This window comes from Nerophis ophidion, linkage group LG05 (assembly GCF_033978795.1).
Source record: "Nerophis ophidion isolate RoL-2023_Sa linkage group LG05, RoL_Noph_v1.0, whole genome shotgun sequence".
Lineage (NCBI taxonomy): Eukaryota > Metazoa > Chordata > Actinopteri > Syngnathiformes > Syngnathidae > Nerophis > Nerophis ophidion.
In genome coordinates, this window is record NC_084615.1 from 38000546 (window position 1) to 38028406 (window position 27861).

General features: G+C 39.4%; 1 protein-coding gene across 4 annotated transcripts; it reads left to right on the top strand.

Annotated features, from left to right (window-relative positions):
- Positions 1 to 8456: 8456 nt before the first annotated feature.
- On the top strand, positions 8457 to 27410 carry si:ch211-243j20.2 (uridine-cytidine kinase-like 1). 4 transcript variants are annotated; one of them, XM_061900810.1, is made up of 15 exons: positions 8457 to 8616; positions 11563 to 11771; positions 13189 to 13295; positions 13517 to 13687; positions 17731 to 17802; positions 20515 to 20704; positions 20784 to 20845; positions 21183 to 21199; positions 22624 to 22722; positions 22795 to 22888; positions 23001 to 23063; positions 23426 to 23548; positions 23642 to 23749; positions 26799 to 26955; positions 27029 to 27410. In XM_061900810.1, the coding sequence occupies exons 1-15, from the start codon at positions 8531 to 8533 to the stop codon at positions 27103 to 27105; spliced, it is 1635 nt and encodes a 544-aa protein (XP_061756794.1). In that variant the 5' UTR covers positions 8457 to 8530; the 3' UTR covers positions 27106 to 27410. The 4 variants fall into 4 exon arrangements, with proteins under 4 accessions (XP_061756794.1, XP_061756793.1, XP_061756796.1 ...); XM_061900809.1 differs by lacking the exon at positions 21183 to 21199 and adding an exon at positions 22027 to 22046; XM_061900812.1 differs by lacking the exon at positions 21183 to 21199 and adding an exon at positions 22027 to 22046 and having other exon boundaries at positions 13538 to 13687.
- The last annotated feature ends 451 nt before the right edge of the window (positions 27411 to 27861 follow it).

Below are 27861 nucleotides of genomic sequence, written 5' to 3' on the forward strand. Positions count from 1 at the left end.
TGCAAATTTGTACATTTTGGAAGAATTTGTAATGTATCGAAGTTAGAGGCCTACTGAAATGAGATTTTCTTATTTAAAGGTGGATAGCAGGTCCATTTTATGTGTCATGCTTGATCATTTCGCAATATTGCCATATTTTTGCTGAAAGGATTTAGTAGAGAACATCCCCGATAAAGTTCGCAACTTTTGGTGCTGATAAAAAAGCCCTGCCTATACCGGAAGTAGCAGACGATGACGTCACAAGGGTGAGGGCTCCTCACATCCTCACATTGTTTTTAATGGGAGCCTCCAACAAAAACAGCTATTCGGATCAAGAAAACGACAATTTCCCCATTAATTTGAGCGAGGATGAAAGATTCGTGGAGGATGATATTGATAGCGAAGGACTAGAAAAAATAAATAAATAAATAAAGTTAAAAAAAAAAGGCGGTTGCATAGGGACGGATTCAAATGTTTTTCGACACATTTACTAGGATAATTCTGGGAAATCCCTTATCTTTCTATTTTGTTGCTAGTGTTTTAGTGAGATTAAATAGAACCTGATAGTCTGAGGGGTGTGTCCACGGGTGTCTTGAGGCCAGTGTCTGAGGGAAGTCGACGGCAGATACAAGGATGGCGCAAACTCCACAGATCTCCGATAAGAGGCGACTTTTTAACACAATTTTCTCACCGAAACCTGCCGGTTGACAAGTGGTCGGGAACCATGTTCGCTTGACCGCTCTGATCCATAGTAAAGCTTCACCTCCGTGAATTTTAAACAAGGAATCACTGTGTGTTTGCGTGGCTAAAGGCTAAAACTTCCCAACTCCATCTTTGTACTTTGACTTCTCCATTATTAATTGAACAAATTGCAAAAGATTCAGCAACACAGATGTCCAGAATACTGTTTAATTGCGTGATGAAAAGAGACGACTTTTAGCCGCAAATAGTGCTGCGCTAATATTTCCTGACAGTCCGTGACGTCACGCGCACGCGTCATCGTTCCGCGACGTTTTCAACAAGAAACTCAGCGGGAAATTTAAAATTGCAATTTAGTAAACTAAACCGGTCGTATTGGCATGTGTTGCAATGTTAATATTTCATCGTTGATGTATAAACTGTCAGACTGTGTGGTCGGTAGTAGTGGGTTTCAGTAGGCCTTTAGACTCCTATTTTGAAGGATGTGTGTTAGCATTTCCGCTATCATTGGATCCCACGTTCCTTGTGTGTTGACATAACCTGTATTTTTGATTATCTATTTATATCGCATAAATAGGTAGATTGGTTTTAATGTTGAGGTTGGATACATTTCCTTGAAGGGAAATATTGGGTGTTATCGCTGAAAGAGCAAGGCACGTCCCCACACTTCTGTTGACTTTGCTTCCTGTGCGTGGGTTGTGTCTTGGCTTGTCTTGCAACGTAACTTGTCTGTCTGTGTTGTGACGAAAACTCAGCTAAACACACGTGAAGTCAGTTTAACAGTGTAAAGTTTTAGAGCTACCATTTTATTTATTTTCATACATAAACTTGTAAATTTTAGTCCGTTAATGTCCGGTACACAGTGGTTAGCACTTTAATGGAGGCAGGAGCAGCGAGCTTAACATGTCACAAACTTTCTCATTTTACAACCGTGTTATAATGAAGACAACACATGATGTAAGCGTCTATATTAGCCATGTTAGCCTACTCTCAAAGGCTGACGCACATCTTCGTTGACAGAAATGTTGAATTTTCATTCTACACATTTTTGCAACATTGGAAATCATTAGTAAAATGGAGGCACCTCACAGGATGAGATAACTTCTGGAAATTACTGGCTCAGAATGGCCAAAGGTATAGATGTGTATGTCCAAGTTAAAGGAAACCGCAAGCTGTCTTCTTCTAATGGATTTATTTCAATCTTTGTATGCTGGGTACCGTTTGCTGTGGTCTGGAACAACATGGCACACAAAACACTATGAGAAATGCAGCTAATATTACATACAGATAATGTGTCATGAGACATACACATATACATTAAATACACAGAGGACATAAGTAAAGGAATTTAAATGAACTCAAATATACCCACAAATGAGGCATAGTGATGCAATATGTACATACAGCTAGCCTATTTAGCATATTAGCAACGACTACATTGCAGTCATGCATTTACCAAATATGCCTGATTTGCACTCCCAACAAGTCAATAACATCAACAAAGCTCACCTATGTGCATTCACGCACAGCATAAAAGGTTTGGTGGACAAAATGAGACAAATAAAGAGTGGCATGGAAAGTAGGAGAAAGTTGTACATGTAAACAAACTACCGTGAATTTAGTAGGACAAAACTGTGCTCGCCAATTAGTCTCATCAGTGAAGCATGTTTAATATAAACAGTGGGATTTCCAACAGTTAAGAAAGTTTGTGTCATGTTTGTCGTCCTACAGAAACCAATAGAAAACGAAAACATTTTCAAACATCTTTGAAAAAGCTCCAGGGTGGCGCTAAAGAGCCACATGTGGCTCCAGAGCCACGGGTTGCTGCCCCCGCACTACTAGGTGCTGTTGTCAAGTACAAACCCCGTTTCCATACGAGTTGGGAAATTGTGTTACATGTAAATATAAACGGAATACAATGATTTGCAAATCTTTTTCAACCCATATTCAGTTGACTATAATACAAAGACAACATATTTGATGTTCAAACTGATGAAAAAAAATTTTTTTTGCAAACAATCATTAACTTTAGAATTTGATGCCAGCAACACATGACAAATACGTTGGGAAAGGTGGCAATAAATACTGATAAAGTTGAGGAATGCTCATCAAACACTTATTTGGAACATCCCACAGGTGTGCAGCCTAATTGGGAACAGGTGGGTGCCATGATTGGGTATAAAAACAGCTTCCCAAAAAATGCTCAGTCTTTCACAAGAAAGGATGGGGCGAGGTACACACCTTTGTCCACAACTGTGTGAGCTAATAGTCAAACAGTTTTAAGAACAACGTTTCTCAAAGTGCAATTCCAACAAATTTAGGGATTTCAACATCTATGGTCCATAATGTCATCAAAAGATTCAGAGAATCTGTTGAAATCACTCCATAACAGCGCCATGGCCGGAAACCAACATTGAATGACCGTGACCTTCGATCCCTCAGACGGCACTGTGTCAAAAACCGACATCAATCTCTAAAGGATATCACCAAATGGGCTCAAGAACACTTCAGAAAACCACTGTCACTAAATACAGTTTGTCGCTACATCTGTAAGTGCAAGTTAAAGCTCTACTATGCAAAGCAAAATCCAGTAATCAACAACATCCAGAAACGCTGCATGCTTCTCTGGGCCCCGAGATAAACTAAGATGGACTGATACAAAGGGGAAAAGTGTTCTGTGGTCTGACGAGTCCACATTTCAAATTGTTTTTGGAAATATTCTACATCGTGTCATCCGGATCAAAGGGGAAGCGAACTGTTATCGACGCAAAGTTCAAAAGCCAGCATCTGTGATGGTATGGGGGTGCATTAGTGCCCAAGGCATGGGAAACTTACACATCTGTGAAGGCACCATTAATGCTGAAAAGTACATACAGGTTTTGGAGCAACATATACTGCCAACCAAGCGCCATCTTTTTCATGGACGTCCCTGCTTATTTCAGCAAGACAATGCCAAGCCACATTCAGCACGTGTTACAACAGTGTGGCTTTGTAAAAAAAAGAGTGCGGGTACTTTCCTGGCCCGCCTGCAGTCCAGACCTGTCTCCCATCAAAAATGTGTGGTGCATCATGAAGCGTAAAATACGACAGCAGAGACCCCGGACTGTTGAACGAGTGAAGCTCTACATAAAACAAGAATGGGAAAGAATTCCACTTTCAAAGCTTCAACAATTAGTTTCCTCAGTTCCCAAACGTTTATTGAGTGTTGTTAAAAGAAAAGGTGATGTAACACAGTGGTGAACATGCCCTTTCCCAACTACTTTGGCACGTGTTGCAGCCATGTAATTTTAAGTTAATTATTATTTTCAAACAGAAAATAAAGTTTATGAGTTTGAACATCAAATATCTTGCCTTTGTAGTGCATTCAATTGAATATGGGTTGGGAAGGATTTGCAAATCATTGTACTCCATTTATATTTACATCCAACACAATTTCCCAACTAATATGGAAATGGGGTTTGTAAATTGAAACAGATCTGTGACCTTTTTTGTACTATCTTTTTTAACAGCTTCAGTGGTCCTTGTCATACAGTCTCCAAATCTCAAAAATCAACTAGAGCAGTGGTTCTCAAACTTTTTTCATGAAGTACCACCTCTGAAAAAAATTGGTTCTCCAAGTACCACCATGATCAATGTTAAAATACAGTGGCACAGTAGTAATAATAATAATGAGGCCTCTGTATTCATTCAAACAAAGCAGAGGTTTTTATTTAACAACTACATTTAATATTTTGGGCCACTGTAACATTATACACAGTTGGAAAAGTAACACTGTGTTTGAAATTAGGAAAAAAAAACCCCACTGTACTTTAATCAAGTGATTATTTGACGTACCATTAGATAAAGCCTGCATACCACTAGTGGTACACATACCACAGTTTGGAATCACTGATCTAGAGAGATCAACACTATTGTTCCACAAGATACTGTACATAGAGAATATAATGGAAGAACATTTGCATGTGTAGTCTATAAAAACATCAAACTAGAGCATTAAAAAAACATAAATCAATTTGAAACCAAGGCAAGCATGAAAATAAAATAGATTAGTAACCTATGAAATCAATAATAAATGTATAGTCTAGTAATGTAATATGCTTGCTATATATGTCTGTATAATATATAGACACTAACAATTTCATGTTGCAGAACACTGGGAGCTTGGAGGAACTTGAACATCTCATGATGGCCATTACTGTGACCCAAAAAGCCCAGATCTTGGACAAATACCAGATAACATTAGCATCGTTAGCACCCGAACGCCTCCCGAGGGAAGTGTTTAGGGTACGTCCAACCGGTAGGAGGCCACGGGGAAGACCCAGGACACGTTGGGAAGACTATGTCTACCGGCTGGCCTGGGAACGCCTCGGGATCCCCCCAGAAGAGCTAGACGAAGTGGCCGGGGAGAGGGAAGTCTGGGCTTCCCTACTTAGGCTGCTGCCCCCGCGACCCGACCTCGGATAAGCAGAGGAGGATGGATGGATGGATTAGCATCGTCACAGAGGGCGTGGAAGTCATCACAGGACATAGAAATATTGCAAGGGCTTGCACTCTTCTCCTTAGCTTGACCTACGCGTTGAATCTCGATCATCCCAGAAAGCTAAAGTATACACATTTGAGGTATTCCAAAAACTTTTCTTAAAACTGGATGATTTAAAGCTGGCAAACACACTCCAGTTCCTGAAGAACAAACTTCTGGCTTGATATGAGATTGTAGTTACAGTGCAAACGTTTTTGCGACACAGCTTCTACGCTATGTTTTTAAGTAGGCTCTGATTTGTCCCACAATTGTCAATGACATTTCAATTGTTGTTAGAAGTAGAAATTTGTTTTACGTTATACAAATTGCACTTCTGTAATGTATGTTTTGACACTTGTTTTTATGTGGTGCCGAATGTAAAAATTCAGTCACACTTTTCTAGCAGATTATTTCTCACATTCAGCAATTTTTCATCAAATTCAAGACTAAATGTTGACTCTAAATTTTATATGTAAATATTAAATATATATATGAATATTAAGTGTTAATACAAATCTAACTTGGGGCAGCACAGGGGTTTAAACATCTGCCTCACAATACAAACTTCCTGGGTTTGATCCTGGACTCTGGATCTACATGTGTGGAGTTTGCATGTTCTCCCTGTGATGTGTGGGTTCCCTCTGGGTACTGTAGCTTCCTCCCACCCATGGGGATGGGTTGATTGACAACACTAAATTGGCCCAAGTGAATTAATGTGAGTGTGAAAGTTGTCTATCTTTGTTGGCCCTGTGAAGAGGTGGCGACTTGTCCATGGTGGACCACGCCTTCCGCCTGTATGCAGCTGGGATAGGCTTAGTGAGGTGAGAAAGCATGGAAACACATGTTTATGAACACATCGTCATTCATATGAAAAGTTTTCTTTTTAGTAGTTGAAGTCAGCATTTCGTCTTTTTCAAAGTTGTGGTTTGAAATGGGTGACCAAACTTCTAAGATAGCATTGCAATGTACATGTGCTACAATGTCCAGCTTTTGCAGAGCTATGTTTGGAAGGCAATTGTTTGTCCAGGGTGTACCCTGCCTTCCGCCCGATTGTAGCTGAGATAGGCGCCAGCGCCCCCCGCAATCCCCGAAAGGGAATAAGCGGTAGAAAATGGATGGATGGAGTATTAAATGTTTAATTGTTAATAAAACAATCTTATTTGAGTATTTTTTTTCTGCACTTCCTGGGCCATATCTCTCTTATATACTGTACCTATAAGAAAAAATAATATATAGATTTAATTAAAGGCCTACTGAAACCCACTACTACCGACCACGCAGTCTGATAGTTTATATATCAATGATGAAATCCTAACATTGCAACACATGCCAATACGGCTGGTTTAGTTTACTAAATTGCCATTTTAAACGTCGCGGAATAATGACGACTGTAAGGAAGTAATAGCGCTGCACGACTCGCGGTTAAAAGTCGTCTGCTTTAACCGCATAATTACACAGTATTTTGGACATCCGTTTTGCTGAATCTTTTGCAATTTGTTTATTTAAAAATGGAGACTATAAAGAACAATTCTGTTGGTGGAAAGCGGTGGATTGCAGCTGTCTTTAGCACCGAGACACAGCAGGTGTTTCTTTGTTTGTTGTGAAGCTTTTACACAGAGCAGTCAAGCGAACATGTTTTCTCTACGTCAACCAGCACGTCTTTGGATGGGAAAATTGCGATAAAAAGTCTTACCGGAGAAATCAGTGGATGATGGGACTTCGTCCTGCAGCTCAAAAAGGCAGCTGTGATCTTGGCTCCTCCATTTGCTTCTCTGAGAGACACTGGCGTTCACCGCAGCCACCCGACTTTCAGGTATGTCTTTAGAATCTCACTAAAATACTATCAAAACAATAAGCAGATAAGGGATCTTTCAGAATTATCCTAGTAAATGCGTCTAATTACATCTGAAATGCCGCCTGGAGCCATCGCCTGTTCTTTTTTTCTACTTTTTAAAAAAAACTTTTATCTAGTACTTCACTCTAAACGTCCTCATCCACGAATCTTTCATCCTCGCTCAAATTAATGGGGAAATTGTTACTTTCTCGGTCCGAATTGCTCTTACTGCTTGGTGGCTCCCACTATAAACAATGGGAATATGTGTGAAGCCCTGCAACTCGTGACGTCACGCGCACATACTTCCGGTAAAGGCAGGGCTTTTCTATTAGCGACCAAAAGTTGCGAACTTTATCGTCGTTGTTCTCTACTAAATCCTTTCAGCAAAAATATGGCAATATCGCAAAATGAACAAGTATGACACATAGAATAGACCTGCTATTCCTGTTTAAATAGGAAAATCTCATTTCAGTAGGCCTTTAAGGGACAAGCAGTATAAAATGGATGGATAACTGCATTGATTAAATCAAATCAATGCATAGGTTTTTTGTGGATGACTATTACTCAATTATATGTCATTGATATGTGGAATTAAATAATTGTTTATGAGTGCTATTTACACATTAGGGAGTTAAATTTTTTAAATCAACTAAGTTATTTTGTTTAGATTATCGTTCATTCTGTACTGTTTTCTATTCAATCTGCTCATATTTAATGACAAACTATAAAGGGTTTAATATTATTATCTACTCATTACCAAATATTGTGAAATGTATTAATATTAATTGTAATCTGTTGCATCAATTTATTAAGTAGATGTGAGGATTTCTGTATGCTACCCCCTATCTTTAATGCCTCATGTGGGGTAGACTACTGTTGGGTTTTGCATGGTTGAATGAATGTATGTATGTATGTATGTGTATGCTTGCTTTAGTACTATTATCTTGTTTAACATATAGCGTTGTTGTTGTTTTTGTTGTTGTGCTTGCTACCATGTTTCATGTTCCAACATTCCATGTGTATATACTGTCCTCTGGACCCCCTGTCAAAAACTTCTTCTAGGGGACCCTTTCAGTACCAACATCTTTAATTTATGATATTCACTACTATTGAAATTGCTTTATGGTATTGTGAATGAACTTGAAACTATGTTTGAAAGATTCTGCAAACATGTGAAGCATCGTAAAATAATGCAATCCATCCATCCATCCAATATTCTACCGCTTGTCCCTTTTGGGGTCTTTGTAAAATGTATTTTCTAATATAAAGGTGATTTAATTTGCATTAAATTTGTCCAAATGTTTTGAACGTTCCATAGTAATGTTAACAGGCCTTCATTTTGTGCCAGGTCAGGCAAGATGTCACTTTCCTGCAGCATGTGCACAAGACAAGGTTTTAAGTAAAAAAATACTTTTCAACAAAAGCGATGCCGCTCCAGCTTTACGTCATGACGTCATCAGTGTTTGTGTTCTCAGCCGCGCCATTATTAGCCGGTAGATATGAGCACATCGAGCTCTGCTGACCAAGATGAGCCGCCGGCCGACAGCGGTAGGGAGTCAGACAGAGCCGTGTCGAGGTCCGACAGGTAAAGACGACTTGCAAGGAACGTTTGTTGTGCGGGTTCTCCTTGTGTTGTGGCGCCAACACGTAGTAGAGACAGGACATAGACAGGAGACAGTAGCTAGCAAGCTAATGCTGCTAACTGGCTAACTACCCGGAACCTTGCCTGCAGCAGTAAAGAAACAAAAGAAAACAGCTGCTTTGAAATCACACTAACTTTGTAAAGGCATTACTTTGACACACATTATGACGTTATTTCTTCTCAGGGTAAGGCATTTAGTTGAACCTTTTATTTGGCGATGATGCGTCTATGAAACTGCACTTTTTTGGAATATTACTTATTCACAATCCCTTTTTTCTTCTTGTAATGCATTCTAATATGTAATATTCTCAGTACATCAGTGGTTAATTTGGTCTCAAAATATTGTCTATTGGCACTAATTTTGTTGGTTCAACAAAATTTGTTATCGGCCCAGGCCGAAAGAAAAAGTATTGTATTGATCTAATGCCAGTTTGTTTGATCGCAACATACGTCTTTGTTGTTTTGAAGGTGTTGAAACTGCCATACCATCCATCCATTTTCTACCGCGTATTCCCTTTTGGGGTCGCGGGGGGGCGCTGGCGCCTATCTCAACTGCAATCAGGCGGAACGCGTTGTACACCCTGGACAAGTCGCCACCTCATCGCAGGGCCAACTTAGACAGACAGACAGACAACATTCACACTCACATTCACACATTAGGGCCAATTTAGTGTTGCCAATTATCCTATCCCCAGGTGCATGTCTTTGGAAGTGGGAGGAAGCCGGAGTACCCGGAGGAAACCCACGCATTCACGGGGTGAACATGCAAACTCCACACAGAAAGATCCCGAGCCTGGGATTGAACCCAGGACTGCAGGACCTTTGTATTGTGAGGCAGATCCACTAACCCCCTGGGATTGAACCCAGGACTGCAGGACCTTCGTATTGTGAGGCAGATGCACTAACCCCTCTTCCACCATCGTTATTTTAATCTTTAGCATGTCTTTGGCAAATTAAGTGAAGTGAAATATATGTATATCGCACTTTTTTTTACATACTTAAAGCGCTTTATATAGTGGAACCCATTATCCAGATCTGGGGTCCCTAGACTACGGCATGCGGGCTAATTCCGACCCGCCAGCGTCCAAAACTCGGCCCGCGGGAAGTCCCATCCATCAATTTTCTACTGCTTATCCCTTTCGGGGTCGCGGGGGTGCTGGAGTCTATTTCTGCTGCATTTTGGCTAAAGGCGGCGTACACCCTGGACAAATCGCGACCTCATCACAGGGCCAATACAGATAGACAATATTCACACGCAAGTAAAAAAAAAAAGTTTTTTTTTTTTAAATTATCATAATTTTTAAATCTGTCCTTTCTAATCCATTTCCTATCGCTTTTACTCTCAGCGTCTCCTAGCCGCTCAGGCAAATCATATTGTCTAAAAATGCATTTTTCCATCGATAACGTGACATCGCACTCAGAATATATATATATATTAGGGCTGTGCGATTTTGCCTTTTTTTAATATCGCAATATTTTTAGGCCATATCGCGATATACGATATATTTTACTGTATTTTGCCTTGGCCTTGAATGAACACTTGATAAATATAATCACAGCAGTATGAGTTGCATAATAGGAAATCAAATAGTATTCGTCCTTCACTATGTGGTAGGTTACTAAGGTTATGAAATTCTCTTCATTCTTTAGCGAGTGACTTTTCAAATAATGCTACATATTAGCCGTAACGCTACTTTGTATAGCAACGCTTTTTCCCCCCAGACTTGACAAATTACGGTTGTCTGTTCGACATATTCCCGCTTGAAGCCAAACCACTGTCAGGCGATGGAGCCCCTGCAGTTTTTTCTTGGGAATTAATTCTTCCTTCATTCGCACATTCTTTCTCTCGTAATACCACTCGCACGGCTCTGCTAGCATCACAGCTAACATCACCCATGCTGCTACCTCTCTGCTCTGCGAGGGCGTATACGTGTGTGACGTATTTAAGAAGGTGTGCTTGCTGTCTGTGAGAAGGAGAGACAGGAACGAGCGAGAAGAGCCCTTTAATGTAATGCCCACAGCTAAAAGCAACTGCATGAGAACGTATACTCGAATACCACAACATAGTCATTTTCTACATCGCACAGAGACAAACCAGCGATATATCGATATATCACCCAGCCCTAAGCCCGGCCCAATGTTTTTAACCCAATGCGGCCTCCGAGTCAAAAAAAATTGGTTACCCCTGATCTAGTCATTTAGGTTTCATTTAAACCAGTGTGGGTGGCTCTGGGAAAAGGTGGGTAAAGTGTCCTGCCAAAGAACACAGTGGCAGTGACTAGGATGTGGAAGCAGGGATACAACCTGGAACCACGGCCGCTCTACCAAAGGAGCCACGCCGCCCCATCCAACGTAACAGTAAATTAGGGTAGAGTGAGTGCATTTTGAAAAGTGGCTCCTTCTTGCTTTGTTGGAACTAAAATCTGCTCCTGCCACATGATGACAGCCTTACTCATGCGACGTCGGCCCTTCATGTTAGCTGCCTCCTTTGGGCATCCGTGTGATTTCCTGGGGATTGTTGGCTTTTCCCACCACCCTCCCCCTCAAGCACACAGACAGCAGAGCATGTCCACTGTGGAGGTGTTGTGGTGGGGATCCTAAAGTGAGTGGATTCCTTATCAATTCTACAGGACAGTGGGGGTTGTCTGTAGGTCCCACAAGGTTTTAATATGCCATTTACTCATAAATTCATACATTTTATAATAATAATAATTTTAATTAAAGCTTTGTGGACCCTGTAGTCGTCCCCCCCCCCCAATGACAAAATGCCCTAAAAGGAGCAGCATGGGGTCGACTGTGAGCACATCAGGCATCTCTGACGGCAACAAGAAAACACAAATTGCTTATTAAAGCTGAAATTGCCAGCATAATTTTTTGTCTTACCTTTAGCGGGAGTGGAGAAGATTCCCTGGACTGCCTACCCGACTGCATCACTCGCTGCCCTTTGACCCCATCCTTGTCACCACAAAAACGGACCACCAGCCAATCCAAAACCGAGCCCCCACTACTGAGGACAAATAAAAGGACCATTTACACCGCCGGCAGGCCCCCTTGGTACAACGTCACTGGGACCACCTTCAAAGAGGCCTTTGTCATCGGTAAGAAAACCATATCATTTAAAAAAAAAAAAAAAAAAAGTCTTTGTTCTGCAAGGGTTATTATAAGATTTATTATTACAAACCGTGTGGGAAATTATAATGCAACCCAGTAGAGATGATGATAATATGATAATGTCCCTTTTGTGTTCCCCCTAAAGCTGGTCCCATGTGTTTAAAGCACAGTACACGCGTTCTGATGTTTGCACACAGATGCACGTTCTCGCTTCATTTGCTAGCTGTTAAGACTGGTCCTCAGGCACACCTTTGTGTTCATCAACAAGAGGTCATCCACGTGTAATGTGAATGGCCTACGGTAAATACACAGCTTGATCAAGCACAAAATCCCTTTTTATCGTGAATAATGTTTTACTGTTAACATTTATTATTCAGGACATTCCACTTAATCAGTGACTGTTGTGTCACCAAAAAAAGATGATAAACGCATGATAAAACAAATTGTAAAATACATTTTTTTTAGATAAACACAGGGAAATTGAAATTTGACAAATAAAATATTCCTAAAATGTGGCTTTACCAAAAAAGTAATTATTCAAATCCTCCAGAAATTTATTTTTTTATGTTTTTGTGATTTGCAATGTGCCGCTTATTTTGTATTGGCCGCCAGCCCCTTCTAAAATGAAATTCACAAAAAAAACTTATAAAAATAAACAGGGCAGAAAGGTGTAATGTAAGGACATTGTGTACAGGTTAATTGTAATTATACAAACATCACATGCTGGCTTCAAAACATGTAATGGACAAAGTTGCCTCGTGCTTTATCCACTTAAGACAAATAGACCACCTTCTTGGGAAAAACACAGTCTTAGGTGCGCAATCACGTATGGTTGATCAATATAGACTTTATTATTGTATTCACAATTTAAATTTTTACTGCGATGTTCTCCCACGACAACAGTTTGCCTTTTGAAGCTTCCAGTGCTTAACTGAGGGTGTTGTGTGTGCACACTGCAGAGGGAACCCTCTGGTCCGTTGATGCTCCTGCACGTGCACATCTGTAGACAGCTAAATACATTTTCGTCACAGTCTGCTGGCACGCCTCTCAGGAATGTTGCTCTAATGGATGGCCTAGGTGCTCGATCACCCGTAGGCCCTTGCTTTTTATTTACACCACCATTGTTTTTATTTTATTCATTTTACTGCAGTTATACGTTTGCTGCATTGCCAAACTGGAACAACATGTACGACTGGACCACTTGTGTTCCAATCACTTAATCCTTCACTTCCCCATTTAATGATCTCATTAGTGATGACAATAATTATTAAGAGTATGTTGACACATACATTTTCCTGTCTACTTTCATCTTTCTAAAAACTGTTACGTTTCTTTAAACAAAATTTAAACGCTTTAAATAACTATGGTGGTGTTCAATTTAAGTCAATGTGGGGCTTTCTGCAGGTCTTTGTGGAGGAAGTGCTTCAGGAAAAACAACAGTAGCCAATAAAATCATTGAGGCGCTTGATGTTCCTTGGGTGGTTCTTCTCTCCATGGACTCCTTTTACAAGGTAACACTACAGATTGATGTTTGTTTTTCACAGAAGTTCCATATTAATTTATTTTCTTTATTGGTCAATACTCTTCCTAAAATGGTGCTGCTTAAATTACACTGTATAAGTTTAATTAGAAAACATGTACTATATTGCAAAATTTAGGTTAGTTTTAAAATGCACTTTGGTAGTTAAATGCCAAGTCATAAATTACCGCAAGTTGTTTGTGTGCGGACAAGGTGCTAAATAAAGACGCGCAGGAGCTGGCGGCGAGGAACGAGTACAACTTTGACCACCCTGACGCCTTCGACTTTGAGCTGCTGGTCATCGTCCTCCGAAAGCTGAAGAAAGGAAAAAGCATTAAAGTTCCTGTGTACGACTTCACGACGCACTGCAGACGCAAGGAATGGGTAGGTGATAAGAATACAATTTTCTAAATTTGCTCAATGTTCACAGTGAAATTAAAGGCCTACTGAAATGAGATTTTCTTATTTAAATGGGGATAGTAGGTCCATTCTGTGTCATATTTGATCATTTCGTGATATTGCCATATTTTAGCTGAAAGGATTTAGTAGAGAACATTGACGATAAAGTTCGCAACTTTTGGTGCTGATAAAAAAGCCTCGCCTTTAACGGAAGTCGCAGACGATGACGTCACAAGGGTGAGGGCTTCTCACGTCCTCACATTGTTTATAATGGGAGCCTCCAGCAGCAAGAGCTATTCGGGCCGCGAAAACGACAATTTCCGCATTAATTTGAGCGAGGATGAAAGATTCGTGGATGATGATATTGATAGCAAAGGACTAGAAAAAAATAAAATAAAATAAAAAGCGACGGCTCCGGGCGGCGGCAGTGTGAGCGTTTCAGATGTAATTAGACACATTTACTAGGATAATTCTGGAAGATCCCTTATCTGCTTATTGTTTTAATAGTGATTTAGTGAGATTGTAAAGACATACGTCGAGGTCGGATGGCTGCGGTGAACACCCAGTGTCTCAGAGAGAAGCCGAGGAGCCAAGCTCACAGCTGCCTTTTAAACAGCTACTGCAGGAGGATGAATAATCCAATGATGTCTTCAGTAAGATATATATCACAATTTTCCCATCCAAAAACATGCTGGTTGACGTAGAGAAACATGTTCGCTTGACCGCTCTGTGTTAAAAACAAAGAAACACCGGCTGTGTCTCGGTGCTAAAGACAGCTGCAATACACCGCTTTCCACCAACAGCATTGTTCTTTATAGTCTCTATTATTGATTGAACAAATTGCAAAAGATTCAGTAACACAGATGTCCAAATTACTGTGTAATTATGCGATGAAAAGAGACGACTTTTAGCCGTAACTGGTGCTTAGCTAATATTTCCTGACAGTCCGTGACGTCACCCGCACGCGTCATCATTCCGCAACGTTTTTAACAAGAAACTCCGCGGGAAATTTAAAATTGCAATTTAGTAAACTAAACCGGCCGTATTGGCATGTGTTGCACTGTTAATATTTCATCATTGATGTATAAACTATCAGACTGCGTGGTCGGTAGTAGTGGGTTTCAGTAGGCCTTTAAGGAGATGTAGAAACATGAACAGTGAAAAATGGCGGCCAGCTTGTTTTTTTTTTTAATAAACTTACATGGGTTAAGAAAAGTCAATATTGTCATTGATTTGATATCCCTGCTTGTCATCTAGTTTGTGTGTATGTATTGCTTTCATTGACATAATTAAAAGCAGATGCATTGATGTGATCGCAGTTAATGTGATAATTATTTAAGCTTATCTACAAACACCCTCATTCTGAGGAATCCATTCAGCGGCGACGACTGTTCCCTATTTCTTTGCTATGTAATTTCATGGCTGAAAGGCGCAAAGCCACATGGGAAATGGCCTGTCGCCACTCACAAATCCTTTTAAGGGCCTTTTGTACTAGCTGCTTGTAATTAAAATCCCTCTGCACCCTTCTTCTTCTTGAGTTGGGGAGGCTGCAAATGCTGAGAGCCAGCGTGCGCCTTCTTCTGTGGTCCATCAGGAAGTCACCTTCAGTCTCCAGGCGGCTGCACTTGAACATGTTGAAGGCGCCTTAAATCAACTCTTAGGAGAGGACACTGAAATGACCAAATCGATAAAAATTCATCTGTTTCTATACAATTCACAGCTCCCATTCGCCCGCTGCACTCGCTTTGTCTCTGCGCTAGTTCCAGATCAATGGAGCGACGTCCTCTTTATTGACTTTCACGTGACACTGATGGAGCGACTGTAAATATGATGGCAGCGCGCTTGGCACATTTTGTCTCTGATGGCTCAAACTTTACTGTTTGTAAAGTCACCTTAATCCACATCTCACGATTGCGTGTAAAAAAATGTCAATGAGCAGTGGTCTACTGTCAGGATATTCACTTGATTAGGTGCACATTCTAAGGAAAACACATAATTGTACTTGCGAAGGTAGCAATGTTTACTTTTGATTGGCATTGTCAGAGAGGAATTAATTTACCAAATTTGTATTATTATTGTACTTGTACAACTCAATCAATCAATCAATAATTACTTGTATAGCCCTAAATCAAGAGTGTCTCAAAGGGCTGCACAAGCCACAACGCTACTATTTAAAATATTTTTACCGACTGTAATAATCGATTATGGACTAATATCTTTAACATTTTTCAATATCAATTTGCAAGGCATAATATCGATACACACAAAGGCTACAGTGTTGGATCCATTATGGATTGAACTTTCACAGTATCATGTTAGACCCGCTTGACATCCATTGCTTTCCTCCTCTCCAAGGTTCTCATAGTCATCATTGTCACTGGGTGTGAGTTTTCCTTGCCCTTATGTGGGCCTACCGAGGATGTCGTAGTGGTTTGTGCAGCCCTTTGAGACACTAGTGATTTAGGGCTATATAAGTAAACATTGATTGATTGATTGATTGAATGTTCTCAAAATATTAGCAACAGCTGTTGGTAAAACCAAATCAAAATGTTGCGTTATCTTTAAAGAAAGAGATTTACTTCTTTAGATGCAGCCAGTTTTTTTTTTTTTTTTTTTTTTTTTACAAACATTGACCACAGTCTAAAAGGATGGCGCTGTTACGGTATGTCGTCCAACAAATTATTACAGATAAACATTATTGACAGCGTTATTTTGAGACCAATTAAATATTTGGTCCCGTTTACACCGTGCACCAAATCTCTTTTTTTTTTATTGCCCTCAAGTGACACAGATCTTATCTTTTTTTGCCTGTGTAAATGTTCCAAAGCACTTTAAATCAGATTTTGGCTATATCAGGATGTAGTCTGAATCTGATTTGAATCTGCTATTTTCAAATGTGACTACAGTGTAAATGACAAAGTGACATCCTTGGGTGAGCTACGTCGTGGCGTCCATGTTTTCTTGCATAGTAACGGCTTCCTTGTTCATTTACATACTTTCGTGTTCTGTTTAAATGAGCCACTTTTGATATACACTGCTGCGGCATCAAAAAACAATACCATGAGTTTAGAAACGCTGATTCAGATATGAAATTAAATATATATAAAAGAATAATTACTTGTAGCATTAGTGACAAGTCAGCTCTTCATCCATGAGATGTAGCTCATTGCAACAGATAAACTTACTTTGTATACACTTTGTCGAGTTGCGCATGCAAGTGACGTCGAGACCATATTTGGGCCTGTGTGCCTTTTACAATGGAGTCTGATAAAGATCAGATTTTACTTGCAGCATGAACAGTCAGCTGAAAAAAAATCTGATTTGGGCCACTTTGGCCTGCAGTGTGAACATAGTCAAAATATATAATATTAATGAAAGTAACCCTTTCAAATGCAATAAAGTTGTTTTTCATCAGTATTTTTACAATTGTAATTAAAAGGTTAAGTACCTTTTGATTATCCTAAATAAGTAAACAATAAAAATAAAATGGACTCAGTATGTATTAGCAAAAACGTCTAGATGCGCAGTTTTTTTCCTAGCTGGAAAGACTGGGTCAGGTGTTTTTTGTTATTGTTTTGGCATACCGACTCTTTCAGCCTGTGTTGGTAGGCAAATGTTGCTCATTTGGTGTGAAGCCAAACCAATTTCCTACATCGAGACATTTTGCTTTGTAATCATCTTTTTTCCTCCAATGTTTTGTTATCTTGTGGCGCTTCTTACTGGCGATTAGCGACTAAGTTATGTCGTTAACTAGCAGTCTCACGTCACATGCTATTAAACAAACGCCTTCAGGTAATGATAGCGATGCACAGAGTAAAACCTCTTGCACTCTGATTGAGAGCTGCTCGATACAAAGAAAACAACCACACAGAAATGGCAATTTATTAATGCCGGCAAAATTGTGTTAGTTTTTGTTCAGCATTTGATTAATTGACTTCTTTTTGAACCAGGTTTAGGTGGTATACTTGTAGGGTTGTCTTGACCTACAAAATTCCTGTTTGTGCTCTTTTTTTTTTTTTTTTTAACAGAAAACTGTATACGGTGCCAATGTGGTCATCTTTGAGGGCATCCTGGCCTTTGCTAACAAGGAGCTACTAAAGGTCAGTTTGCGTGCATGTCTTTTAAGTTGCTTAATACAAACATTTAACATTAATAATCAAACTTGTAAACAAGGTTCTTAAAAAATGTACCTTCTTAGATAAGTTCCTTCAAAGTTCCTACATGAGTGTGCTTTTGTGTGCGTGTGTTATGTGAGAAAGCTGGACCGTTGCGATAAGGAACAGCAGCCTCCCTTGGGAGCTTTCAACGACAATGTTAATAATGGCTTGTGTCTCCACAGTGATTGATTGTTTTGGTGGTGTTCATCTTTACTACACTACTCTGAATGATATGCTAATGAGGTGCACTACTGGGACGTGGGAAGTACTTGTGCTAGTGGGACATTAGCTTGTCGTGTTTTTCATGTTTTGGTTGCACGCATCAGTGATGGAGTCCAAGACAATGCTTGCAGTTTAGATGTTTCTTTCTTAAAGCTTTCTTAGAGATTTGTCCTGTTTAAGTTGTAAAACGTTATTTGCAATCCAGGAATCAATATCCGAAATGGATTTAAAAAGAGTTTCAATTAGTTGTGTCATCAGGGGACATGGACACTTACATTTTTGTGTCATCATCATAACTGTAGAAATTATTCTGTCTCCTGATGCCGATTGGAATCATGTAAATAATAAAAAGAATAGGACCTAAGATAGACACTTGAGGGACACAGCGTGTAAAAAAAAATGTATCGTGGTGCCCCCTTGAAGACAAAAATGTATCAAACTGCCCCCCACATTATGTAATTTGTCATTATGTCAATCCTTTGGAAGAAGTTTGGAGACCCATCAATTTTTTATAAGAAAGACAAAGTGCTTTATTGACGCACCTAATTTCAACGCTGTAGCGGTCCACATAAAATGACGTGGTGGGCCAGATTTGGCACCGAGCTTTGAGTTTGACATGGGATCATCACATGTAGGGCTGCAACCATTCTTCGATTAATCTGTTTAGAAAACAGCATTTTTCAATTTTTTAACTTTGATGAGTAAAATATGCAGACATCATTTTGGCAGGACTGCAGAGAGGAAACAATGAACAAATTATTGTGTGTTGAGGCTAATAAGTAGAGCTGGAAGATTATGACAAAAATAATGTTCGCAAATATTTTGATTGATATTGAAATCAGGATTAATAACATGATTATTGATCAATCTGAAAACAAGTACTTATTGTACGACCTAAACTCAACTTTAAATATAATTTAAAATAAAAAAAATGCTATATATTTGTAATGAATACATTACAGCAAGTAAAATAATAATAATACTAACAACAATAAATTAAAATAACAATAGCAATATAAAAAAACAATAAAATTCAGTTTTTCCTTTTATTTTTTGGAAGTTTGTTTTTTACTTTTTACATTTATTCTACCACCATGGAGTGTGTGCTTTTTATGTCATTAATAACATTTAATAAAATGTTTGTTAATTTGTCAATTAAATGCAGAAATCCTCACATTTATTGGTGCAATACATCTTTGGACAATTTTGACCAGTATTTTAAGTCAAACCATCTTAATTGTGTAAATGTTTCAATAAGGGCTTTAAGTACATTTTGCTTGTGTAAGATACTTTTTGAAACCTTTATTTTGTTAGTGCAGTCAGATCTGATGTTGTGCACAACCCTTTTTTTGTAAAGGGGGGTAAGTATGGTGCTGTTCTGAGCTTGATGAGTACAGAGACAATTTCAAGCTGTTAAAAAACAAGGAGCGCTTGCAAGTGACGACTGCTGTCCTGTTTGTACATACATCTTCCATCGATGATGTTGTTCACAGCATAAGCAGATGAGATGTGTGTGGGTGTATAGATTATTATTGCAAGCTTTAGTTTTATAATTTAGTTGCTGTTTCATTGTTAAATTCAGGGCGGGCAGTTGAGTTTTTCAGGGATTAATAAACGGTACCAGACAAATTATTTTCCTGAACAAATGTTCCTTCTCCTCACAATGACAGCATTTCACACAGTTATGTTAATTTCCCTGATATTTTGAGTTTAACAGTTGATTCTGTTTTATTGGTCAATTCTGTGATTCTGTCCACGGTTACGTTAACGCGGAAATAATCAACCATGGTGTGATCACAAACTTCTAGCAGGCGTGTTTTTTTTACTTATTAGCTCATCTGTTTCATCATCTTAAGATCAGAAATGTGCATGCCTGTTGCGCGGCCCATTAATCATATATTTGATTATGATATTTTTATGATTATTGAAAGCCATAATCAAAATCTGATTAATTGTCCAGACCAACCATAGTGTGTGTAATTCAATTACTCAATCCAACAAATTAATCAATACATTATTTTAACTACATCCATTAGCTTTTCCATTGTTTTTGAAAAAGCGAAGTGGACTCGTGACTGGTTCCTTTCACAATTTGCCATCTTTTGGTTGGCGGCTTGTGGAGATTTACGACAAGTAACACTCTTGGCTCGTTGTACCACTGAGTTATGCCTACACCTCTCTGGACAACACTCACTAAATCACATGCCAACACTTTTTCACCTCATCACTTGTCCACCTCATCACTTGTCAGTAGGTTTATTAGCACTGCCTCGTTCTCACTCGTCGTCGGAATGCGTCCACATTGATTTTGCTTGGTTTTTGCTGAGTAGATGTTTAGTGTCAGGATGAACGTTGACTTTATTTTTTCAAAAGGACTGCATGTATGTGTGAAGAAAAGACACAGGCTCACCTTTGCATTCCTTCTCTTGCCAGCTGCTGGACATGAAAGTATTTGTGGACACGGACTCAGACATCCGGCTCATACGCAGGCTGAAGAGGGACGTTTCTCAGCGTGGGCGGGACATCAACGGCATCATCAAGCAGTACAACAAGTTTGTCAAGCCAGCTTTTGAGCAGTACATCGAGCCCACCGTGCCACTCGCAGACATCGTGGTGCCTAGAGGTTCACTTCTGTTTACAATACAAGAGATTGTGGCCCCTTTGTAATACATACTCCAGCCAGCTTTTGTGTCTTTCAACAGGTGGCGACAACTTTGTGGCACTGGATTTGATTGTTCAGCACGTTCACAGTCAACTGGAGAAGGTAACTCAAACTTCCTCACAGCAACCAGCATTTCCAACAAGCACTTCCTCACCCCATCAAGTGAGCTCAGGCAAAAGTCCAGGTACTACTGTACATGGAGGAATAGTCAGCTAATCTCTTCTAGCAAACACACACACCTGGTGGCTTTAGTAAACACACACAACCACGATAATGTTGGTTAATCTTAAATAGAGTTGTGACTTTAACGTCTGGTGTTTCTCACTGTGTGCTTGTGTGTGTGTGTGTGTGTGTGTGTGTGTGTGTGTGTGTGTCTGTGTACATGCACGTCTCCCCACATTCCTGCCTTGCCTGGATAAATGATGTGTAATCATTCCAGCGTGAGATCAATGTGAGGTATGAACGTTTTTACAACTTTTTTTTTACTAAAACACTTGTCAAATTAAAGGGTATTTAGACAATCTTTCAAACTAAAACCCTCTTAATGCTGAAACCTTGAAAAATATTTTCACATTAAAATGTTATCTTAACACGAAGTTCCACTTAACACAAACAGTCCTTTTGAGTAAAAACTCCTTTCACAGTGAAAATGACCTTTGTGGTGAAATAGAGTGACATGTCTGGTGTTTTTACCCTCGTTAATACTTACGATAATGCAAATATATACATTTGTGTAAACCTTGCATTTTGTTTCTGTCAATCCTACCCTTTTCTCTGGGGAAACGCTCATATTTTTCCCCTCTTTCCGGATACCTTCCCGTTCCTGTACTTTCCCTTATTGTGACTGTCATAGGAAAACAAATCACGTATTGCCGCTGCTGCACAGCTTCGGGTCCACTCCACAACACATCCGGTAGCCCCTAAAGTTAGGCCATCAAAATGAGATAAAAGCACACAAGTAAAATTGGACAGTTGTACCAGGTGTACAGTTCCTATTATTTTCCTATTATCTTCCCCTATTTTCCGTAAAAATGTCATTTATTTTTAAACGCAATTGTTGACAGGTATGAACCGAGCCACCAGGCTAGTTAGTTAATATTTCACACAAGGCCTCTTGATAAAAAATGCATGTGATGTTTCTATTTTGGAAGTGTTGAATTTTAGGACTTAATGCCATCTTTAAAATGTAGGGGAGGAAAAACCTTCACTATATCATTCACTATTTCTTCTTCTTCTGTCTTCCAATGGTATCTTCACTTCCTCCTGTCATGAACCTCCTTCAGGGGAAGCTGCGCTGGGACATGTGAGGCACATTGTTGCCCTTTCACTTTGTTTGCTGTGCATTTTGACCCCCCCTATGCCCCAAATACAGATAGTGTGCTGTTTACTATTTAACTAACATATAATGACACCAACACAAAGTATGTGTGTGTGTGTTTCAGCATGTGTTATGGCTGTTACCACTGTCAGCATGTTTTAATGCAGTTTCGCATCTCCCTTTGTCTACTTAGTCGGTAACCATGCAATAGACCCTTATTGCATTGGAAAGAGTGTCTATGCCACCTGCTGGTCACAAACACAAAAATATTCATAGATCGTATGGTAGAAAAAAATATGTAGCCTATGTTTATTCCTAAAAGACAGCAATCTGATTTAAATTTTTGCTATGCAATCTGCAAACATTTAATTACTTGTACAAAGTTTTGTCAATCCACTGGTAATAACTTTCCGAGTTTATTCAGTGAATGATACCAGGGTAATTTTTAACTATTTTCCAGTAACAATTTAGATAACCAAGCATACAAAAATATTGTTTATTATCAGTGCACAGATTAGCTGTGTGTTGATCCTCATTGATATTGCTTGTGTGGTGCTGGCAGGTCGGCTCTGGCATCGGCCCACCAGGGTCAGCCTTTACCTGAAACCCTGAGCGTTCTGAAGAGCACGCCACAAGTGCGCGGCATGCACACCATCATCAGGTCAGTTGCGTTAAAAACCCCAGTGTTAAAGTCGTGCTGAATGTCATGTTTACCACCATTGTTGTTGATTAGGAATAAGGAGACAAACCGTGACGAGTTCATATTCTACTCTAAAAGATTAATGAGGCTCCTAATTGAACACGCCCTCTCCTTCCTGCCCCTCAAGGTCTGATAACTCAACTTAAGTCCAGTGAAGCATGGTGTTGTAAACCATCTTAATTTAAGGAAGTAACAGCAGGGCCCCTTTGTCTTCTTTTACCTTGTCTTCTACTCTACAGCCCGTATCTGTGGAGACGCCTCAGGGTGGTGTCTACGACGGCATGTGGCTGAGCGGTAAAAGAGTATGTGTTTCCTTCTTGCTGTTTACTATGGGCTGTTTGCCAGAAAAAAAATTATAAAGAATATATTATTAAATCATCGCTTTAAAATTTAAAAACTTTAAATTATGTATACATGGACTAGAAAGGTTTTCTACTTAATCTGTTTATTAATTTGTCATCTTTGGTGAAAGGATTGTTGAAAGTGTAATGTATCAATTTATACCACCAGGTCTGAGTTTGAGTTTGCATACACTTGTTTTGGGGATGTCTAGGAGGGTACATTGAGATGGTCTGCTATCATACACTTCTAGTAATGTGGAATAAATATTTGTGTTCCTCATTTGCTGGACTTGTTGCGCTTCAATGAGTAGTTATTGTTGCAGATCACTGGTGTGTCCATCCTGAGAGCTGGAGAGACCATGGAGCAGGCACTCACGGCTGTGTGCAAAGACATCCGACTGGGAAAAATCCTCATCCAGACCAACCATGACACGGGTGAACCTGAGGTAGGCCAGCCCACTAAGTAGCTATTCCCATTCAGGATAGAAAAGAGGTTGTTTCATGCGGATCTTTGTGTGTTTTTTGTTGCATTTATGTAGCTGCACTACCTGCGACTGCCTAAAGACATCAGCGAGGACTATGTCATCCTGATGGACAGCACCGTGTCCACGGGCGCCGCTGCTCTAATGGCTGTCAGAGTGCTGCTGGTGAGTGGCAGCTTTGCTGTGTCTCAAATCGAATTATTCTGTCAGTGCACTTCAATAAGTATACTGTTGAAGTGCCGATTGCCGCCAATGTGCACTTACCGGAAATTACTAGCTTAATATTTGCCCATTTCCTTTTTTCTTTTCCCTTTTTTAGATGGTTATTTTCAACAACTCATAGAAGTATCATGCGAAAATTTGGATTGCACGATTGAATGGACGATAAAATGTCTGCCTGATTTCCTCCCCCATTTCTTGGTTGTACAATGATCAAAAATGTATTTGTTGCTACTTTTTCTCACGTCTGTCTACCCACCGCTTCAAATAACGAGGAAAGTACGCCACAGTTGCCACACAGACGTAGCTGAGGTGGAAATTATTGAGGGTATCAAGTGTCCGTCACTGCGTACTCACCGTTTTGACTGTTTTTAATGCAACACACTTATGCACTCAAAAGACGAAGGCTTTGTTTGGATTTGTGCACTTCAACGCTTACATTTAGCATTTTGAGTGTGTAAGTTGTTACCAAGTAGAAGTAAAGCAAAATGCAATATAAATGATAAATGGGTAGTACTTGTATAGCGCTTTTCTACCTTCAAGGTACTCAAAGCGCTTTGACACTACTTCCACATTTACCCATTCACACACACATTCACACACTGATGGAGGGAGCTGCCATGCAAGGCGCCAGCCAGCAACCATCAGGAGCAAGGGTGAAGTGTCTTGCTCAGGACACAACGGACGTGACGAGGTTGGTTCTAGGTGGGATTTGAACCAGTGACCCTCGGGTTGCGCACGGCCACTCTCCCACTGCGCCACGCCGTCATTACCAAGATATTGCACTCAACAAGGTCCAAATGGTGTGGCAATTGACCCTAACTACCTTCAGTCATCACTTTCTTGCCTGGAGGAACTAACTTGAGTGGTTTCAATACACATTTAAAAAGGAGAAAAGAAAAAATCGATAAATGTTGTGTTCTTCATTAATGGTAAGTGTGCAAAGACAGTAATCTATTTGGGACATCAGTACACTGTCGAATGCGTATCCTCAGAAAAAAAGTATGCAGTTTACATATTTAAGTGTGAGTAGAGAAATCTTAATTTTACAGCACTTTTTATCTATCCTTAGTTGTAGTCTTTTGAGGAAAATGTATAGTCCAATTTTAGTCATTTAAATCGATTTGGTTTTAGTCAACGGAATTACATCACATTTTAGTCAGCTAAAATTATGGTAAATTGAGTTGAATAAGGTATAAAAGATAAGGCCTGTTTAATGTTTATAGACAACACAGTAGGATCTTGGTCAGGAATAATGTAATTAGTAATTTTTTGCTCCACAGCAAAAAAATACTTTTATTTTTTTATGCTGTGTCTTTTGGCAAAGCAGGAATGTATGTGTGTTGTGAAATTAAGTTACTAAGCATGCCTTCATTGTAATTTTGTTTATGAATGCGGCTGAACTGGAAGCAGCAAATACACATACTGTATGTGGCAGGACACATTTCTTATGTGGGGTGTAATAAATAGAAATGCTGCATCAACTTTCTTTTTTTGCTGCGCATGTGACGTAAGTGCGTTGAACCACAACCACAAAGTTGTCATGCCTTTAGATTTACCCTTAAATAAATGATTCACTGAGGTGTAAAAAGTTACTTGAGAATATTTTGTGAAGTACCACCATACCAACCTTATTTATAAAGCCCTTTAAAACAACCACGGTTGAAAATCAAAGGGCTGTACATCACAAACAAGTAAAAATATAAAAAGCAGAGACGTTTAGCAAAGGACAGACTAAAACATATAATTTAAGACAGAGGTAAAATATAAATAAAAAAGATCCAAATAAAAATTATCTTAAGAGCAATTTGTTAGATAAAAGGCAGTTAAATATTTTAAAACAGTTTAAACATTTCAAAGTTACATGCTGGGTTAAAAGCCAGTGAGTAAAAATTAGTTTTAAGAAGGGTTCTAAAAGTAGACAGAGAAGGTGCCTGTCTCACATGGAGAGGTTGATCGTTCTACAGTTTTGGACCCACAACATAGAAGGCCCCTCTGAGCTTGCACTTTGATTTCGGAACTTCCAGGATCAGCTGGTCAACTGACCTGAGGGACTGGGTGGGGGCAGAGAGGTGGAGCAGCTCAGAGAGGTAAGTGGGGCAAGACCATGTAAGGATTTAAAAACAAATACAATAAGTTTAAAATGGACTCTAAAAGACAAAAGCAGCCAGTGAAGTGAGGCTAAAACAGGCGTAATGTGCTCTCTTTGGCTTGTGCTAGTTAAAAGTCGAGCAGCTGCAATTTGGACCAGCTGCAAACGTGAGAGGGAACACTATTTCCAAAATACATAAAATTACAGTAATTCAGCCGAGATGTGATGAAGGTATGGATTATTGTCTCAAACTGTTGCCTGGAAAGGAGGTTTTTAACCTTGGCCTGCTGACGTAAATCCAAAAAGCTGATAAGTGAAACAACAGAATTAGCTTTAACTTACAGTTGTCGAGATGTCACGATCAATGACTCGCATGCTGATTTCCTCCAAGCAATAGTTAAATCCTTTTAAATTTTTTTGGGCGATGAAAAATCCAACTTTTTTATCGCTCAAGGAAAAGCATCGGATTGGCTCTCCTTTGTAACTATGTAACTTCTGGTCCCTTGTTAGTATATGTATGCTGTTAAATAACTGATTAGATACATTTCCCACTTATCAACAGGACAATAAATATGATTGGATTATGTTTGTGTCAACATTTTTGTATAATTTTTATTTGTTGAGTAAAATGTTAGGTAATTTTGTTATCGTCTTAGTCAACGTGCATTTGTTTGTTTGTTATCGTCTTAATTATTTCGAGAATAACAAAGACGGAAATCATTATTCAAATAAATTAACAGTGTAGTAGAGCAGTGAGCCTATTGAAACAGCCTAGGTGTAAGGACAGAAGTGCTTAAATTGGGATGTAACACGATGTTACACTTAACAAAAAGCTGGAAAGGAAGCATTTTGGATTGTATTATATCGAATCGTGAAATATGTGTTTGATCTTAACGTCTAAAGGACCACGACGTGCCGGAGGACAAGATCTTCCTGTTGTCATTGCTGATGGCAGAAATGGGCGTCCACTCTGTGGCATACGCCTTCCCCAAAGTGAGAATCATCACCACCGCTGTGGACAAGGAAGTCAACGAGCACTTCCACATCATACCGGGCATCGGTGAGCACTCGTAAGAAACCCCCGACCCCAAAACACAAACCAGGTTAAATCGTTTTCTTGTTTGTTCCCAAAGGTAATTTTGGTGACCGTTACTTCGGCACAGACGCTCCGTCAGATTGGTGCGAAAGTGACGACGGCATGGACTTCTGACGGAACACTCTGATGTTTCTAGAAACACTTAATGTGTGGACTTGGGGTCAGATAACGCCTTGTTGCCCGTCCTCTGCCGTTTGTGCTCAAACGCTAATGTCCCACCAAATACTTGATGAAGACAACTTTGGTTACCAGTAATGTGTTCATGATCACGTGTATATCTTTATTTTATTTGACTGATTTTCTTTTGAAAAAGGACAACGCTTTTATATTAGGAGGTTTTTTAAATATTTAAAAGCATGTGGAAATAGGCTGGTGAACCCTAACTCATTCCATTATTAGAATAAAAGGTTTATTTTTAAGTGGAACAGCTTGGACAGCTTTCATGATATCAACACTACACATCATGTTGGCGCTAAGTGTGTTTTCTTAACTTCTCAACCACGTACACCTCTGAGTTAAGAACGCAATTCTTTCTTACTGCAACTTTAAGGAGAGATTGACTGTAGCCAAGTTTTTTGTTGTCTTGTTTGTCCTCCACTTTTCGTGAAGAAATTCTTTATAACAATTGTTACATCTTCCTGTAAACTGACAATTGTTCTTACTTGAAGTGCCAAAACAGACCAAATGGTTTGGCTATGTGCATTTTCTTTTACACTGTGTACCGTTCGTTATACAGTACCTTGTATAATTGGCAACACTGTTTTTCATGAGACGAACACTGTTACAAATGTATTGCCAGTAGTTAAAATAACCGTTCATCTCTGTCGAATTTATCTACAACTGTTAGCTATCAGTGTCATTGAAACATCA

Excerpts from the sequence above, each read along its gene's own strand:
- si:ch211-243j20.2 (XM_061900809.1), top strand. The coding sequence starts at position 8,531 with ATGAGCACATCGAGCTCTGCTGACCAAGATGAGCCGCCGGCCGACAGC. Across the intron at positions 20,846-22,026 it reads TTCACAGTCAACTGGAGAAG|GGGAAGCTGCGCTGGGACAT; the intron begins GTAACTCAAACT and ends AACCTCCTTCAG. Across the intron at positions 23,549-23,641 it reads ATGACACGGGTGAACCTGAG|CTGCACTACCTGCGACTGCC; the intron begins GTAGGCCAGCCC and ends GCATTTATGTAG.